Here is a 20,372-nt window from a genome sequence, read left to right on the forward strand (position 1 = left end):
CAGAGGAATTTGGAAGCTTCACGTTTCAAGACTGAGTCAATTGAAGCTACATGTGATATGATATCACTGATGGTATATGAGATTACAGTTCATCCTGAGGGATTTAATTCTCTGCATATTGAGACTCAGAAGTTTCATGACCATGAATCTGTAATGAGCCATTCAACACAACAAAATACGAGCATTCGCCGAGAGAGAAAGTGAGGCTTTAATATGTATTAATCCCTCTAATGATTCCCACTGAATTTAAAACATTGCTGCGTAGAGGTCTCAGATCAGTTGTTGAAATCCTTGAAAATCCTCCCCGAATCTCATGTTGCGCATTTCACGTAATTAGTTTAAATGCATGCACTTCCTTTTTTATTGATGTTTGACTCCAGACTGGGTCCCAGAAATGATGAATTGTGGAGGTGATGCTCCATTTGAACGCGTGAGGAGGAGTCTGTGATCAACAGGATGGTCTGTCGTCCCACTGTGTGTAGGTACAAACGATTGATCAATGACGCTTTATAGTGGATCAATGCGCTGTTCCCATTATTTCAGCTCTCTTTGAAGCTCATTTTTAATACCTGTATCTTTAAATCTTCAACACAATCCAATACCTGGAAGACTGTTGCAGCAGATGGCAGGGGTGAGAGAGATAATGACGCGCAAGGTGTGAGGATGATATTCACCGAATTAGGCTCCGCTGTCTTTCCCAAGAGCCTACAAGCAGCAGAATTGAAGGACTTTAATGGCATGGAGCCAGGAGGTCAGAGTTCACATCTCTTGATGGGGTGAGGAGCGAGAAACCCACAGAGGAGTCATAGACTGGAAAGCTGGTGGAAGGAGCGCATGTTGTGAGGACGGCGGCGTTGGAGAATGTGATTTAGGAATTAAATCTATTTGGATTCTGAGGGAGAGATGGAGACATGTCTCGCAGATATTTGCACAAGATTTCCTGCCAAGTGTACAGAAACACTGCCGGGACAGCACAGAGAAGCAATGGTATGTTAAAGCTTTGGATATTCCTTTCAGCAATTGCTATAAATAATTCCTCTTTACACCGGGGAATCGTTTAAAAATTGAATCCCAGTGTTTATTTGCTTGACTGGAAGATGCAGAAGATAATGGTAAATACTTACTTATAGGTTGTGTTCATCTTACATTTATTTGATTCTGGAAAAAAAATGTTGGTCAGTCAAGTGCACATTTTTAACTACTATGCTGAGCTCACGGATGCTGTCATGCAGATAGTTTTTTCTGTTCATGTCATGTTCTAGATGATGTATGATGTATGCTCCTCACTGACTGTAGTTATTGAATGCAAAGCTATGTTGACTGACCATTCAGAAATGTTGCATTTTTTTTTCAACAGCGAAACAAACAAAGCAAGTTGTCAAACTGAAATAAGAACTCGACAAAGACGCAGTTGTCCTCTTAGACTTCACAGGGTAACTGTGTGATCTCTATTACATATCTCTATTACACTGATATTATATGATATTATAGCCACTCCCTTTGCATTATAGCAGTGTTACTTTTTGTCAACATTATCACTCCCAGGTTGTCAAAAACCCACTGTCTTCAAGTTCAACTATTGCAACCAGTGTTAATGGCAAACTGGCTAATGCAAATGTTTTGTGTGACGTGATACCAAAAGAGGGATTGGAGTCAGGACGCATGGCGCCTTTGAGATCACTGCTGTATCTTGAAAAAGGCTAAAGACAAAGGCATAATGTAAATGAGAAACAGCTTCAAACATTGTGACCAAATGTTTGGGATGGGAGTAAATTCACTCCTCAAATGTGTATATTATGACGTCACCAGGCACCGGCCATCGTGAATTACATGACTTATGCAGACGTTTATCTGATCAACTGGTGAAACTCTTCCTCAGCATCAGTCTCTTTCTCACTGTACGACTGATCGCCTTCTTCTCCTGAATCAGTCAAATTTGAACTCTAACTAACTACAGCCAGCCTTGCAGTCCTCAAACTCCAAAACTTTAGAGACATGCCCTCAAACGTTGCTTGGCTTGTTTAAATTCTGCTGTTGCCTGCCGCAGTTTTCCGATGAATTTTCCGTGTGTAAAGGAACATTCTGACCACAGCATTCTTCTGTGACGTAAAAATTTAAAATAGTCACTATTTTGCAGTTGGAGTGAAAATCTGTCCTTTTTTGTCCTTGCAAAATACTACTAAAAAATACACATTGTCTTTCTTTCTATTGCTAAACTTGAATTCATAAATAATCGACAGATGACTTAAAAACATACAGGCAGATAGCAGGAAATAATTGTTTCAAAACTTAACTTTTAACTTTAAAGCAAGGAACATTCACAATGAAAACATTTTCCTTTCATTTGAATTGTGAAAATATTCCTTGCTTCAAGTGTTTTTTTTCTGCTGTTCAGGGATATTGGAGTTCATTTGTTAAACCTGTTAAAGTCTTTGTATCATCCTTCACTGCATACTTGAACAGAATGCTGAGTGAAGAAGACCAACACACAACTGCAAGGTTCCTGCACAGAATCCAGCTTGTCTCATCTCACAGCAGTTTCCTGCGACGACACAAGCCAAAGAGAGGGTTAATTTATGACACCAAATTCTGCCTAGTCTAATGCAGATGAGGCAGACTCCAGCTCCCACTTCTTGATAGGAAACACACACTGGCGATGGTGTTAGCATTATGGAGTGTTGAGTGACGCCTTGAACATATAAAACACTGCTGACTAAAGGATTCTGAAAGTCAAATATTCTTTCACCACATGAAAAGTATTAGCTGAATTTGACCTCTTTCCTGGAATGCAAATGTTGACTGTCAAATACTTTCAATTCGTGCTTTCGAAATCTCCCACATTCTTTATATTCCTGGATTGTAAAACCACTGAAAGACACAGTCTCATCGGCAGACACGTTTTAGCCTTCAATGATTCTGTTTTTATTGAAGACTGACAAGGTTTCATGAAGGAGTGTCCTCCTGTTCAGAGCTCAGTTGGTGGCATTTAAAAATGAAGTCATGAGAACATATTAACTCCACACATAAAGGACCCAGAGTTGCTGGATTACTTGAAATGCATTCACTGAAGCCAGATGCAGTTTGTTCCCATGAGCTTCAGTTGATATGTTTCCTCTCAATCATGCATTTGCAGTTGAATATCGACATAGCAAAGATTCATTCTGTCTTTTTTGAATCAGTGTGATGTTCTTACATTGTAGCGACGACAATTCTGATGTTGATGCTATTTTGGCAGTGATGAGGATGAGGCTTGCAGCTCAAATGGTGGATGTTGTTTTCAGAATTTTAAGCTGCAGGGTGTAAAAGAATCATGTCTTTTTTTCCCCTTCATTTGCAGTGTGTTGTGTTAAGCTGAGATAACAAGTTGCCGCTACAGCGTCTGGCTTCAGTTGGTGCACATGGTTATGTCATTTTTCTATTGAAAACGTTTAGATTTAAATTTAGGCCAGCGAGATGTTTGTGGGTGGCAGGGCGAGTGGGGTTTAACTACCCACTCCTGCTGTTGAGTCACACGGCTGATGAAACACCCCCTGACTCAGACCTGATGTAGACTGTCGAGACATGGAGCCGGATGAAAGTGGGGAGACTGCGAGGAACAATTCCGCCAAGGCCCTCAGGAGCCCACACACTGTGTTCATGTCTGCTGCATCGCATCACTCGCATCACTTCAAACAATTTAATATCTCAAATGTTGGATCCGAAGAGTTCACTTTCAATTTTCCTCGACTTCATCAAATAGTCAAAAGTGGGCAGGTCAATTGAAATGTTGATGCAGCAACATTTGTATATATATGTAGATATATATGGGTGGTAAAATAAGGGCATAAATTTGGAATAAATAAGGAAATAAATGTGGAAATATAAATACATTTTATCATGCCTGCTATTACATGTAATTGTCAATTTTTATTTTGAGATTATCTTCAAAGTTTCCATGTTTAAAGCATCTGTAATGACGCAAAAATTGTTGTTTAAATTTTCAAACAAGCAATAAAGCAAATTAAATTGTATGTCAAAATATAGAACCATCTTGACGCAAAAAATACATAAATAAATAGTAATTAAAAAAAAAAATATATATATATATATATATTACTATTTATTTATGTATTTTTTGCGTCAAGATGGTTATATATATATATATATATATATATATATATATATATATATATATATATATATATATATATATATATATATATATATATATATAAAACCATAAAAAAGCAAGTTAAGCTGAAATATATATATATATATATATATATATATATATATATATATATATATATATATATTTATTCATCATGATGCTATGTTGAAACACCACCCATTGAAGTTAGGAACAGAAATCCCACATCCTGCTTCCAGGTAATTGTAGCGGGATACATCTACATGACCGTTGACTATCTTTCATGAGTGCTTTGGCATTTTAAGGAATCGATCATGCTGGCACTTATTCCCATGAATACCCATCCTGCTTTTATGACGGGGACTGTGGTCTGTGGTGCCGCTATTGATTCCCTTCGAGTCGCTGACAGAGCTACATGTTATATTTGGTGTTTGCCTGACAGACTGAATATATTGTTTTTAGAGGTGGTCAGCGCTGGTCAGCTTGGAGATTTCAAGTGATCCGTGGAGTCTGATATATTCCTTGTCACGATGATTAATGAGTCTTGGGTCGTAATGTATTCTTGTTGTGGTTAAGTCTGGAGATGTTGATCTATCTGTCAGGTAATGGAGGCGTCTGTGAGGAGGAATCAATGTCATCTATTCTTGGATGCAGTTGCGCACAGGTCATTTGCTTCATGGCTGTTTTTATGATGATCACAAAGCAGAGTTTAAATGACGGTCTTTAGAATTTATTTTTACACTCTACACCTTATGGTTGCCCATTTTATATGTCATAGCATTTAACACCTTTGTGTGGATGGAACAAAAACATCTGTTTTGTTCAGAAGGGTTTTTAGTTTCAAGTTAATAATAGTGTTTTCATTCGTCTCCATATTTTGATGTCAATTGTTATGGCTCACCTCAAGCAATGTTCAAGTGTCTGGTGGCTAGGACAAAGACTGAGAACACCAAGGTTCTTAGTTGGGAAAGGCAGGGGATCTAAGCTGTTCCTTAAGTGGTCTAACATCGCAGGTTTTAGTGCAGCGTGGCTAAATCATGCAGGATGCTTCCTTTTCCAGTTGTAATGAAAAAGCAGCTGAGCTCAAAGTTGATTTATGAGGAACCTTCCTAGCCTCAGCGCTGATCAGCTGAGCCTGGTCACTGAAAGAATCGTGAGAATTTGTTTCCTCTTTATCATATGTTAGCGGGAGAACTGGGCTCAAATTCAGCCATCTTCGAGAATCACAGCGTCGAGATATCAATTCAAATTGAAACAGCCGATCAAGATGCCTCTGAGCCATCTCCTTGGTGGACAAGGAGCACCTTAACACTGGAAGTGAAGGGCGATATTGAGGCCAGCAGCTCCACATACCTCCACATTTGACCTCAGAATAGCAGATGATGGATGGACTAGTATAGAATTCAATAGATTTATTGTCTGAGTTCATTGGATTGCATGACAAAATACATGGATTCTCACATGGATGCTGTGAAGCTAATGTGCTGAAGAGAAGCTCAAGATGTAGATGTATGAATGATGGGCTGAAGAAGCTTCACCCTCCTTGCCATAGCTCATTCACTCATTAAAACTGTTGTCCGAAGCTGAAGACTATTGAGCAGAGAGTGGCATCTAGTGTGGGTTATAAAGTGACTACATATAGAAAAAAAGTACTTCTGAATCTGAATGTTTGACTGGTTATTTATGCGAAGGTATTTTTGTTTTGTCGCATGTCTCGCTTTCCCACTTTGCCTTCAAAGTTCTAATGACTGAATAACTAAGCAGCAAAAATCAGCTCTCCGTCCTCAGATGGTTCTCGTCGCATCTTCAGCCAAGTTGCGCAGCTTTTTTGTCCACAAACAGACAAGAGAGGCTTGTTAGTGCTTCAGCAAAATTTGCCCGATATTAAACACTAAAGCCGCCGACTGTTTGGTTTGATTTGCGTTTACCAAAAAGAAAAGGGAAAAATAAATAAAAAGGCTTTGAGGTGTCAGAGCGAGTGAGCTGTGTCGTAGATGTAGTGAAGAGGAAGATGATGAAAAATGAAAGCTTTGGCTTGACTGTGACTGTGTTGTTACAACGGCGCATGTAGTAAATATTGAGCTTTAACTGAGCAGTGCGGCCACTGACAGGGTCCTAATATGTTGTTACATGTCTAGATGATTCTTTTGTCACAAGTATTCAGGGGAACAATGTGACCAGACTCAAAGGATTAAAAAACAACCAAGTTCTCCTGTAAACTCACCTGTATTTAATTCATTTATTCAATTCTTTGCTTTTTCGCACATATATGTAACAGCTATTTCACATCAGGCCGGCGGGTCGAATCAAATGCAGTTCATTTCCAATAGTCAAGAAGTAATCAGACGCTGGAAAGAGCGACTGACTCAATCTTCCAAGTTTATCTCTCATTAACAGAGATTAATTGCGCTTTGACTCGGCTCTGTTAAACCGAGCAGAAGGCTAGTTTGTGCTTGAGCAGCCCATTACTGCCTCAAGGCTCTTGAGCTTCACTGTTCAGGTCGCGGACTGAAAACCCTCGATCATGTGATTTTTATTTTTTATTTTTATTGACTATCAAACCAGTTTGCACATTCTTCACATCCACTTTCTTCAACAAATGTCATTTTTTTACCTGCGACTCCTTTGTAATCGTCACCAAAAACTGAACAAGATCATTAAATGAAAATTGAAGTGCTTCATCACGTCCACGTCAGATTGTCTCCGAGCTGGAACTGGGATCGATATTGCATTATTAAAAGACAACAATATCAATTTCCCGGTCGTCAGGTTCGCCCCCAAGCCGGGATGCCAGAGTGGGTCAGGTAAAGAGCGTCGCCATCTCATCCTGCTCATTGTGATCCAGGACTCCTTTGAAAAGGTGGGCTAATTATACACTCTCTGATGTAACTGGCAAGTTAATAACTTGGTTCCTTCGAGGGAAGCAAAATATAAAGCTCATAAAAAATGAAAAGATGATTTAATAACTTCCTCACAATGACCCCTACATGGCAGAGCTGTTTTTTTTCCCGAGATATATAAGGGATATAGGGGACATTTATATGTCAAACACTCACATATATCTCTTTACTGGCTGCTATATATGTCACGCTGCAAACCGAGGTTTTTCAAATATATAGCACAATATATAGCAGTCAATTGCTATGCGCTTGAAAGCAGGAACTTTTAGAACTATTCTGTAAATGCAACCCTTTGGTGCCTGATTTTTATTTTGTATTATTTTTAGACAAAATAATATAAAAGTCTATAATAAATAAAGCCTTTACCAAAAGTATAAAGTATACATTTAATAGACTCATATATTTGTTGTATTATTGTATACCATCATGGCGTATGGAAACGATCGGCAATGTGTTCAAGTGACATTAAAATCAATACAGGTTATCAATCCATCATTTATATGTTCAACCAACTCTACTTTTGCAGCACTTCTTCTTGTTCTACTGCCACAGCTGCTTGATAGTTCTAGCTTGCTACCATCATTCAAGTCACCAACAAGGCGATGGAACGGTGCCTAAACATGCGGTATGAATGTATGAAATGATCCTATACATTGCTCAAAGTTGTTTCTGTTCAATCGGCATGCGAAATAAGTGAAAAACCTCATTCAAAGTCATCACAGTGCTGCTCTAAGTGAGAACCGGAAACGTGCCTGGATGACATCACAAGCGGGAGCTCCTCTCGACGCATCCATCAGGTGCAGGTCAACAAGCTCTTCTCCTTCAGTATCACAGAAGAGAACCGTTGCGTGGCATCTATATGTTATAATCCTACCACAGAGCATCTAACCCTGGCCTCCTCAAGAGATGTGGAGTTTTATAAGAAATGGGTGACAAGTGGCCACCATCAGCATCTTCAGTACTCAGCACGAACTTTTAGGTCAGTAGGTTCGCCTCAAATGGCTTCTCAAACCAACTCTAATGCCCTCTGTTTTCAAATGTAAACTAAGATTAAAGTGGTGGGCGGAAGCAAAACTAGCTTGCAAAGGTGTCCCTTTGTTGACCATCTGATATGCGCGAGCGACTGCTGCCAGTACGACATGGTTTGAAGAAAGATAAGTGAATCGTTCACATGAACCTGCTGTTGACAAATCGACTTCCTCTGGGTTAGTGACCTCACGTGCTCAAATACTGTTAGTTTTGAGGGACTCATCTGCATTGCAGTATTATTACTATAATAAAAGGCAGTTTATGAAAACAGAGCTTTTGTGAAATAGTTTGTCTTCACCAATGATCAATACACACAGCATTTCTTCTTATGTCTTGGCTGACCTCATGTCAGGGACTCACACCACTCATTCTGTTACCAGCAATACTGCCTTTAATGTCAGTACTGTACTCGGACCATTATCAGCACTGTCTCTGAATACTGAGTACTTTCACTGCTTTCATGAAAATACCATGAAGGTTCATGCTTTTAAGATGGCTCACTCCAAACAGTTAATATAAAAGGTTCTGTTCAGCCTTGAATTCAAGCTGTATTGATGGAAAACGGAGGGTTTCCACTAAAAGAAATACTTCGGCCTGGTCATTAACATCCACCTTTCTATTTTATTTCTCATTTTGTCCAATTATATGACGTCAAAATGGAACCCTCGATGTGAGGGCGGCAGTGTCAGATGATAATGTACTGGAGAGCTCTCTGTGCAGCTGCTGCGCCCAAGACTGAGCACATTTTATCCCTGCATGATTACACATAATGCTACTTTCATTTCTTGCTCGCACACAAGCCTCCTTTCTCCTTCGTCGGAAGTTTATTTTTCCACCTCTTCTATCATTTGATGGCTCTTCTGCCGGCGATGTCCTGCGAGTGAGAATATCAAAACATGACGCTTTTGATGAGATTCTGTTTTTTTTTTTTTTCTTGAGGGGCTGATAATTGCTGTGTAAAGACAGCAACTCTCTTCCACCATCCTCTGCGGAAGTGACAAGGCTCCTCTGTGAGGAGGGGAATCGCATTCACAATGATCAGTGCCTGGGGGGGACATCAAACGCAGTCTTAAAACCTTTCCAGAGGAGATAGAGGCAGGCCAATTTCCCAAGTGGCTGTTTATTGGTCGATTGCACAGGGGCCAAGTTCTTATCTAAATCCTCAAACTACTTGGGCAAACCCCTAACAGCGCCTGAACATGGTGTAGCCTCCGTCGAAAGCAGGGGTGGAAATGTTTACCAGCTATAGTTGGCCAGGATTACAGCTCAGCGTGTGAACAGCACGTAGTTTGCGCAGTCGACTGCTGAGACGGGGCGTCAGTTCCCCTGCATGGGATTCATACAAGTATGTGCTGCTCCGACTCCCACACATACTTGTAAAATGGGAAATGCAAACTCTTTCAGGAGGTTTCGCACTTGAACTGAAACATTTTCAGATCTTTGTTGGGTGCGTAACATCCACATACGTGACAGACCTTCTATGCACCGAGAAGGAAATCCACTGTTGTGGAAGGTCATGTGGGTTTTTGCTAATTGCTTTTGCGCCACATTGGCGCTGCGGGGCAAATGAGTTGGTAAATAATGTGAAGTCAGATGTGGACAGTGGGTGTCCGCTCTGCCTGGCAGGAGGTGATGCAGTGATGAGCACGCTGACCCGTGATCGCTTCATTCAATTGGATCCAATTAGGAGAAAATGAACCACCTCGGTTCAATCGGGAATCCAAGCACTTCCACCACCAGGCCTCCAAAACTGAACCTAGGCTCCACCAGCCTTCATTTCTTTTGTTGTGGATGTTTGAGGGTTTTTTTTTTATTTAAATACAGCAGTATGTATTTATTGTCAGCTATTGTTTTGGTCTTTTAGTGATAATATATCAACAAAAGCTTCATTTCTATAGCACTTTTTAGAACATTGTGGACAAAGTGCTTAGTGTATATTGCCTGCGGGTGGAAAGGAAACAGTTATAATGTAGAATCATTCGATAGAACTTGTGAAATACAACCAGGAATAAGTATATGTCATTTTGTTTTTATGCTTATGTATGTAAGCATCAGAACTCTTTGGTGGTGTTCAGTACTTCCATGTGTGTTGTGTATGAAGGAAAGATGAGGCGTCATGAAACAGCGTTTTCATTTTTGGAGTCCACTAGATGGCACTCTCTACTTGTGTATGGTTTTGAACAACCATTTCAGTGACACATCACATCAACCAGCAGCGCCATCTGCTGAGCTCTGAAAATCAAAACACTTTTTCATGAAGCCTCACTAGCTTATCGCTGCTTTGGAGTATACATCATTATCTTGAATAGCCTCTCACTGCTTCTGCTCAGGTGTGCAACTCCAGTCAAAACTGCAAAAATAAATACTGAAATAAAATAAACCGACTATCATGCAACTTCAAAATATGTTGCTATTGGTCAATAAACACTTCAGATTTTGCTTTGAGGACTTTGGTTGCTTGGTGGTTGGTGGTGGTTATGTTTTATTAACACAAGTCATGAGTATTCACATAAATGCTAAGTGTAAGAGGCAAAATGAATAAATAAAAAGTCTTCATATGAAAAATAAAAACAGCTCAGAATGGGCTGTTAAAAGTACAGTACATATTAAAGATAAAACATTCTGAGTAAATATTCAAATGGTACCTTTTTTCAAGCTCAGAATAGTATTCACCAAAACAAAGTTCCATCTCATTCTTCCTATGTTTTGAGATACAACCATCATCCGTCAAGACAGCAGAAAAAAAATATGCTTGAATGAAGCATACATCATAAAACTGAGCTGCTCTTATTTCCAAGGAGAAGCACCTAATGTTTAAATCATTCTGACATCAAGTGTCCCAGATTCTCCTTTAAAATAAAAACATCAATGTAGGTCACCGTGTTCCAGGCGCGTCTTGTAAATGATGACTAAAAGTCTGGCTAGCACCATCAAAAACACTAATTATGAACTGAACATACAATGGGGAGCCGGATCTGATAGAAAGGTGCGGAGGACAGAGAGTGCGAGAGCTCATCTTCATTCTCTTGCTCACCTTTAGATTTGTGACTTATTTGTGACGCGAGCTCATGTGGACCAAAGGGCTCAGTCCAGCTCTGTACAAACATAAAAGTGGCAAAGTGTCTTCCGTGACCATAGAGGGGATATTTTTAAAATGAATTGTAGAATAAGTCCTTTTTTTTTTTTTTTTTTTTTTGCTCAGGGAGCAATGTGGATGACGCGTGAGACGGGAGACATGACTAACAATGCATGCAGGGCTTTGTTTTGCCACTCTGGAAAAGGGAGATGTCACTGCAACTCATCCTCTGCAGCCTGATGGCCTCAGGCTCTGTTGAGGGAAATGACATCGCACGATGGGAACAAAAGCAATTTCAGAGGGAGCCATGTTTAGCTACTTTCTTAATTTTTCAATTGACAAAATATTACAAACGTGGGTCTTCCCCTGCTGTGACAGTGGTGGAAATGTTGAGCCTCGCGTGTGGACGGAATGATGGCAGGTGACCTCAGTGACACTGTGAAATGGCGGCAGCCGGATTTATGCTGAGTCAGCCACCATTAGCTGTTATCATCTCCCTCTCAGGATCCAACCCAGCACTAATGTGGGTCAGGGGCCATTTTGGAGAAACGCCTCGACAGTGCAAGCTTATCTCTCTGCGCATTTCTCAATCTCTGTAGGCAGGCGACCACTGGCCCCCGACTCTTAGATTTTTCATTCATATGGAACCGAAATGTCATATGAGTGGGTCCATTTTTATCTAGATTTCTTCGGCCAGTTTCATCTGTTCTTTTTGCGATCCCACACAAGGGAGTGAGAGGAATGAGGCTCGACAGACTTGCTGTCCGCATATCTGTAAAGTAATGTGACATCGGAAAGTCAACCAAGTCAACAACATGAAGTCACTGGAGTGACTTTAAACAGGACCAATCCTAGGGATATATTGGACCCCCTCTAGAAAATACATTGCACCCCTATTGAACAGATCAGTATGTTTCTGTTCACACAGTACTCTTTCTATATTATTACATTCGGAAATGTGCATAAGCCCCGCCCATTAAAAGGCTTTGTTTTGCAGCAGCTGTAATGTTATTCTCCAAATTCACCCCCCGCTCAGAATCTTCGACATGAAAACCCTGTAGGAAAAACATGATGATTTGATGCCTGGAATATGAACATGTTGCCATGCTATTCTACACAACTCCACACTTGTATATGTTAAAATCACTCACAGCCAAAGCCCCACTTCTTCAACAATTCATGCAAGCTGACGTTTACTGTTGTGTCACAAACAAAGGTTGCGTGCTGGCATCCATCATCTATCTATCTATCTATCTATCTATCTATCTATCTATCTATCTATCTATCTATCCATCCATCCATCCATCCATCTATCTATCTATCTATCTATCTATCTATCTATCTATCTATCTATCTATCTATCTATCTATCTATCTATCTATCTATCTATCTATCTATCTATCTATCTATCTATCTATCTATCTATTTCACCTACATACATTAAACCATGTCCAGGTTTTCCTTTGAGGATCCAGCCTTCACCAAATATGCGAAGCAGTAAACAAGATTAAAAATCACACGCTGTTCTTCACTAAGAAGATTCAGAAAACAGAAGCACTTTCTCATCAGAGAATTACAATATTACCCAGCGTAAGGATTTTATTTTCCGAGCGGTGACCCAGGGCACCTATTTAGATTTGATGCAGCACGTCCACTTGTGCGAGACTCTGATAAAGTTCTTTCATTATTCCGAGTCTTGAGTCCAGCACCGTCCAGGTCAGGGGGTTGGAGATTCCGTGCTCACATAATGGAGTGCGCTGAATGTTTGCTGCTCAAGCCTTCCAATAATTGTAATGCTCTCTGCACTAGTTAAGGATAACTACCACACGCCATAAGTGCAGATCCTTTCATTAAGTGAAGTGCTCTCTGTTTACCCTTGAGTCTGCTTTCCCCCAGACTCAGGTGCACCACTGCTTAATCCTTCACTTCCTGGCAATTCAGTCTTTTTCTTTCATTTTGTTGTTGTCTTTTATGTGTTAACACTGTGACCATTAAACGTTTTGACTATAGATGGCAGTGTAATCGTTGACTTTGAACAAAAAAATTTGAATGAAACCTCAAATGGCTTTTAATAAAAATAGGGACACACCCATCACTTCCAAGGATGAACTTGTATAAAAGGGAAAGAAAGTGCTCACAAACACACAGAAATATATTTTTTTAAGTGGAAAATAACTGAATGAATTTTCTTTCACGCTTGAAAATGATGAACAAAAGTCTCTTGACGTCTAAATGGAGTAGTGCAAAGCAACCATTTCATGTGACTATGAAAATGTGCATTGACGCACAAAGTTATTTTCCTCATGCTTTTCACGCTCTTCTGTTTAAAATTAGCCATTTTTATCACTGCGCCATCATCTATGAGCATCCACAGAGCCCGAGGACAAATTCCAACGATTTCTCTCAGCGTTTAAATTTAGAACAGCCCATGACACACCAAATGAGGCAGAGATTGTTTGCAATCTACGCAACCTGTCACCCCGTCTGTTTGTGGCGAGCCTTGCAGTCTCCGAATGCATCTGGTCTTCCTCATACAAGTGTGGATGTTAGAACGCATGTTAAATTCAGAGGTCAGACGGATGCAGCTCGAGCCACGGATGATTTCGAGTGGGAGACTTTGAGATGAATATTTAGATGTAACATTTAGACCACACAAGACTTTCATCTGTGCAGTCAAAACACTGTGCATGTCGGATTTCTGCTGAGGGTCTGCTACGATATTAACTTCCATCACAGTGCAGCAGCGTAACAAAAGGTGACCCCAGTCTAAGAATTGTACTCTTCTTTCAGTTGATTTTCTGCTGGGCATGACATATTTCATGGTCCCACTGAACCAAAGAAGGCTTCATTACCTTTTGCCATGGAAAAATAATGATTTCAGGATTTTCATTGTGATTTTTGGTGGTATTTATTGGTGTTGTTTGTGTGGGTTTGAATTGTGCTATTGAATTGTGGACCTCAAAGTAGGTTAAAGCACAGCCATGCCCCACCTAGCCTGTCAACAACTATGCCTGTGTGTTCATTCGCCAGATATTTATGCGTCTGAATGTCACTTTCTAACTATGCGCCATTTTCATTAGCAGGCTTCTTCACTTGTCCAGTGATGCTTAATTGTGAACAAGCAACAGATCTCATTTGCTCTAAAACAATGTCAGTGAACCAGACATGTTTCCAACTGTATGAGACATGGATTCATTGATAAATAAATGACTCATCACAAGATGGTTCAAAGCTACTATCTGGGGTCTGAAGCTGCTCCACAGTTCCAACTAAACCAGCACACATTGGTTGATCAATCAGGTGTCAGCTGAAACAAGCAGCACCAGAAACACAGTCCACACCAATATGACCACTACAAGTACTGAGCACACAGCTAAATACTGTATGGCTGGATGACATTGAGATTGTTGTGTGTGACGTGGTACCTCACAGATTATCCGTGGTTACTGGCAACCGGCACCGTCAAAGCACCACAGGCTCAAATTGAACATGAACATGTGTCTGAGGCTGGAAAGGAAAAAAAGATGTGTATTATAATCTCATGAGCAATAATAGGGAACACAATCTAACCTGTACTTTTTTGAACATGGTTATTTATATTGTGCTGCTACTGAATTTTCATAACTTTCACACGTTATGAAATTCATGAAGGTGAAGCTGTGATGAGCTGCTGATAATGAAGCTTCGGGAAACAATGGACTCCATGTCTTACCCCATTATCTAGAACTCTCTATAATATGTGGCTTTGAAAAGTAAAATGGGATTTTAATAAAATGTTGTGTCAAGTTTGTGATCTATTTTTTATTTTTAAAAAGTTGTGGTAGGCTAGTGAGGTTTCATGAAACAGTGTCACAATTTTCTGAAGCTATGAGATGACAACAACTATTTCAATGAAACCTCACAAAGTGTCCAACTAACTCGTGATGGGTAAATTATGCTTTATGGCTGTTTCATGACACACCATTGAAGGGTTGATAAAGTTTCATGAAACAATGTCCTGATTTTCAGAAGGCAGCCAATGGCACTGTCTACTGTAAAATGAATGTTCAATGTTTCAATGAAATCTCCGGCATTTCCAAAGCCAAGAGCGCTATCTAGTGGCCTCTGAAAGTTAGGACACTGTTTCATCAACCCTTCAGTACTGTTTTGCGATATCTCATCTATCCATCACAACAGCTTACTTAGCTGTGAATTGGTGGACACTGCTTCATGTAACCTCATTCTACCACCAGTATGTTGTCCAAAATATTTATTGTTTTTCTCCTAGAAAACTTTGAAAAAATGTTTTAAATAGATTAAATGAAAAAGTGGAGGGAAATGTACTTCTCAGGCGCAGAGCAAATCCTCACTGTATTTGCTTCACAAACATGGAGCGTTTTTTGGCCTTGGATAACTGAGCCTGTGAATGTCATTCAAACACTGGTTGGATAATGCCACATTTCTGCAGTTGGTCAGAGAGCAATTACATGCCACAGTGTGTTGTCTAACCTTGCACAACTGTCAAAGAAGTTTGCGTGGGGCGAAGTGTCAATATGAACAGCATCACAGCTCATCCAAACACTCTGCGCCACTTCAGCTCCTACACCACCAGTTTGTTTTGTGTTTCAAGTAGTCAAGTAGGTTAGTCATCATGTTCTCAACATTGTGGATGATTTTTTTCATTTCATATATATACATATATATATATATATATATATATATATATATATATATAGAGAGAGAGAGAGAGAGAGAGAGAGAGAGAGAGAGAGAGTAAATAAATAGTAAATAAATGAATGCATGTACTTTCATTTCATCTCTAGAAATGTAAAATGAATATATAATAAATAATAAATTGCAAGAGACTGAAGGTAGCTTCAATCACCTACTTTTTTTTTCTTTCAGGAACAACAAATAAAACTGTATGTATTCTCACTCCTCTTGAAATGCAATAGGTGCCTTAGACCTTCTGGTTGCACCATTTTTGTCCGTGTTACTGGACGTATCTTGTTTGTCCAGACATGTTTTTCAAACTTGGTTGGAGACCAATATCTGCAGTGAAGTGTGAGGGAAGCATCTCTTGTGAGATCATTACAGAACTATAGCTGCGCAGGACCAGATCCCGAGTGTGTGCTCTATATTGTAGCCACCTGGTGAATGTGCACACAGCCGTCTCGAGGTGGTTCATAGAAGAGAGTACAGTTTTGCCTTTCTCCTCACTGGACTGAAATAAAACACATTCATGAAAAAACAATACTGTAGGAATCCATAACGGAATATTATCATTATCATCAAGATGATACTAAGACGACAAAGTTGGATTATTTTACTCAATAATGATTTACGAACACAACCTTGAAATGATGTGCTGTCTTTTTTTCTTTTTCGGTGTCTTGCAGAACCGTGACAGAATGGTCGACTGTTCAAGCAAAGTCATGCTGCACACGGTCGTCTCGTGCTGGCAACCTTTCCTGGGACTGGCCCTCGTGGCTGTCTTTGTGGGGTCCACCTTAGGTTGTCCATCCCGCTGTGAGTGCTCAGCGCAAACAAAAGCGGTCGTCTGTCATCGGAAACGTATGCCCAGCATCCCAGATGGCATTCCTGGCGAGACCAGAATCCTGGACCTGAGTAAGAACAAGCTGACAATGATCAACCCTGATGACTTCTTTGCTTTTCCTGGTCTTGAGGAACTCGACCTGAGTGGAAATATAATAAGTTACGTGGAACCCGGAGCATTCAATGCCCTGTTTAACATGCACTTTCTCAGTTTGAAGAGCAATCGCATCAAGCTGATTCCTCTTGGGGTCTTCACTGGATTAACAAACCTCACTCGGCTGGATATTAGCGACAACAAAATCGTCATTCTTTTGGATTATATGTTCCAGGACTTGCACAATCTGAAATTTCTCGAAGTGGGTGACAATGACCTGGTTTACATTTCTCACCGTGCATTCAGTGGACTTTTGAGTTTGGAGATACTTACTTTAGAGCGGTGCAACCTCACTGTGGTACCCACAGAGGCTCTTTCACACCTGCACAACCTGGTCAGCCTTCACCTACGATACCTCAGCATCGGTACCTTGCATCCTTACTCATTCAAGAAGTTGTTCCGGCTGCGCACTTTAGAGATAGACCACTGGCCTTCACTTGACCACGTTCCTGCCAACACCCTCCATGGCCTAAATCTCACCAGTCTGTTCATCACCAATACCAATTTGTCCTCATTTCCATACCAGGCCCTCAAGCATCTTCCCTACCTGACACACCTGAACCTGTCTTTTAACCGCATTCGCCACATCGAAGGCGGCATGCTAATGGAACTGATCCGGCTTCGTGAGCTTCATCTCGTGGGAGCTCAACTGACTGCGATAGAACCTTTCGCCTTCCAGGGTCTACGTGGTCTCAAGGTTCTCAATGTCTCTCACAACCGCCTGGACACGTTGGAAAAGGGAGTTTTCCAGTCGCCTGAAGCTTTGGAAGTTCTTTTGATTGACAACAACCCGCTAGTTTGCGACTGTCGACTGATGTGGATTTTACAGAAAAGGCACTCAATCTTCTTTGGTGATTCCCAGCCAGAGTGCAGCACCCCGGAGGGAATTCATGGCCGGCCGTTTAAGGAGTTTAAGGAAGCCCTACTATCCTACTACGTGACGTGCACAAAGCCAAAAATTCGGGAGAATAAAACGCAGACAATCACTGTGGATGAGGGCCAGCAAGCGCTACTGCGTTGCAGTGCTGAGGGGACGCCGAGGCCTATTGTGTCCTGGGTGTCGCCTCGTAGACGTGTCCTCACAGTCAGAAGTCATGGCCGAGTCAACGTCCATCTTAACGGCACACTTGAAATCAAGTCCGCAGAGGTGCAAGACAGCGGTGTGTATCTTTGTCTTGCTTCCAACACGGCTGGAAACGACACGCTGATGACTTCTTTGGCAGTAAAAAGTCTTGGATCACTTTACGCGAACAGGACCCAGTACTACACCGATCCCAATAATACTACTGCCAACAGCACCATCGGTGGGACCCTTGGCTGGGACCTTAAGACTATTTTAGTGTCAACAGCGATGGGATGTTTCACATTCCTGGGAGTGGTCTTGTTTTGTTTCCTGCTTCTTTTCGTTTGGAGCAGAGGGAAAGGAAAGCATAAAAACAACATCGACGTTGAATATGTGCCTCGCTCGAAGTCTAATGGCACCAATGTGGACTCGGCAGATGTGCAAGATGGAGGTCGCCGTTTTAACATGAAAATGATGTGACTTGTTTTGTATTTCCAAGAATTTTCTTCGGGAAGAACTCAAGTATATTATATGTTTTTGTTTGGGTTTTTCCAACTTGGACTACAGAACTTCCCGATGCAGTGGGAAGAGCAGTGGTGGAGCATTTGTGGCTTTGTGTATCCAAAAGATCTCGGGATTGAGATTTGCAGGACATTCACCGACATAATTGCCAGAACTTCTTCAATGTGGATGCAGAATGGTACAGTTACAGGGGAACAATTTATTGTAATTTATCTGCTTTTTGAAATTTATATTCCCCTAAAAAATAACCATTCAGCTTCTCTGTGGATCTGAAGACTCTAAACCATGTACAGAAGAAATTTGTATCTAAGCTATTAACCTTCTTTGTTTTGTCTTGCGCCATGCTTATTCACAAAGCAAAACAATGATGCCGACCATGATTTCTTACGTTCAATATTTTGCATATGTATACAGCGTGTTCTTTAAGTACACATGGGTACATAGTCATAACCCCCGAAAAACACCATAGCAATATTCATGGGATGTATTAGCCGGGTTTTTCAGACTTCTCAAGTTCCCATTGATTTGGGAAGGGCTCCTGCGGGTGATTATTGTTCCTGCTCCTCCAGTTGACTCTTTAATATGAAATTAAGAAAAATATTTATTATATATATATATAAAATAAAGGGAAAAGAGATTTTATTTAAAAAACCTTTTCAAAATGTTGTCCTTGAAAGGATAAATACTGGAGTCAGTATTGGTGCCACCATTCTGTCCCCCTTTTTTTGTCTCTTTTCATTTCTTTGACGGCAAAAAAACATGTCAATTTTACGACTGTGACTTTTGCATCTTTTTTTTTCCCCTTGTAGAACATTTGTTGTGGTAGTTCCTCATTTGGTTGTTGAATCATTTAGATTGTGAAAAGTAAAAGTAAAAAAAAAAATATGTATGTGAAATAAATGAAGATGTATTTGTACCGATGCGTCTGTGTGAATTGATGTCTGGGAAACGGCAAGTATGAGCATCCGCGCCTCCATGTAAGTTTCTCATCCGAAAATATAATACTGTCACCCAACTGGAAACCGTTGGGGCAAATCCAGTAAATGTAGACTATAGAAATGATTTATTTGTGTATTATTCTCATCACTTAAAAATAATAGCTCAGAATCATGGGATTGGTTTTCCTCCAATGATGGCTTACATGAGTTGCAGCCAGCTGACATGACATAGGGTACACTAGATGACTGTTCATTGCCTATGTATATTGCGACGGTGGTTTAATCATTTCATGCATGTCAACAGGTTTTAAACTCGACTGAGGATGTTCACACCGACAAGGTTCTTGGTCTGGGTTAAGATAAGAATCAGAATCAAATTTATTGTCATGGTCAGTGAGGATCCCCACCAACTAGGAAACAGTTTTGGAATAAAGTGCTGTCAGAATAAAATAAAATGAAATAAATTAAAATAAACAACAAAGGCTGTTCATCAGTCTGACGGCCCAGGGGAAGAAGCTGCTCCTGTGACGGGAGGTTCTGGTCTGGATGGACCGTAGCTTCCTGCCAGAGGGAAGAGGAAGAAACAGTCCATGTCCAGGATGAGGAGGGTCGGCTCTGATCCCACCTGCACGTCTCTGGGTCCTAGAGGCATACAGGTTCTGAAGAGGTGGCAGGCTGCAACCCATCACCTTCTCAGCAGAACGTACGATGCGCTGCAGTCTGCTCTGGTTCCTGGAGGTGGCGCTGTTGTACCAGACGGTGATAGAGGAGGTGAGGATGGACTGGATGATGGCTGCCTCGAGAAGACAGAACATTCTCTGCTGGGCCTTCCTGATGAGGGACCTGATGGTATATATATATATATATATCTGTGCTTCCAGCCAGTTTACACTCAGCTTTGCAGTACTGTGCATGTCAGAGAGGTTTGCTTTGGATCACTGCATGAGTAGGTGGTGGTGTTGTTTCATGAAAACAGGGAAGACTTAATCTACAATCACAATACATTCATTCACATTGAGGAAAAAG

General features: G+C 40.7%; 1 protein-coding gene across 2 annotated transcripts in view; it reads left to right on the forward strand.

The window, feature by feature from the left end:
* The window catches only part of lingo2 (leucine rich repeat and Ig domain containing 2), a 212,066-nt gene extending 192,763 nt beyond the window's left edge, over window positions 1-19,303 (forward strand). For both annotated transcript variants that reach the window (XM_053879055.1, XM_053879056.1), the window contains exon 5: window positions 16,513-19,303. In XM_053879055.1, coding sequence (XP_053735030.1) covers window positions 16,525-18,366 — 1,842 coding nt within the window. In that variant the 5' untranslated portion in view covers window positions 16,513-16,524 and the 3' untranslated portion in view covers window positions 18,367-19,303. The remainder of the gene's footprint in view (window positions 1-16,512) is intronic.
* The last annotated feature ends 1,069 nt before the right edge of the window (window positions 19,304-20,372 follow it).

The sequence above is a fragment of the Synchiropus splendidus genome, chromosome 11, assembly GCF_027744825.2.
Source record: "Synchiropus splendidus isolate RoL2022-P1 chromosome 11, RoL_Sspl_1.0, whole genome shotgun sequence".
Taxonomy (NCBI): domain Eukaryota; kingdom Metazoa; phylum Chordata; class Actinopteri; order Syngnathiformes; family Callionymidae; genus Synchiropus; species Synchiropus splendidus.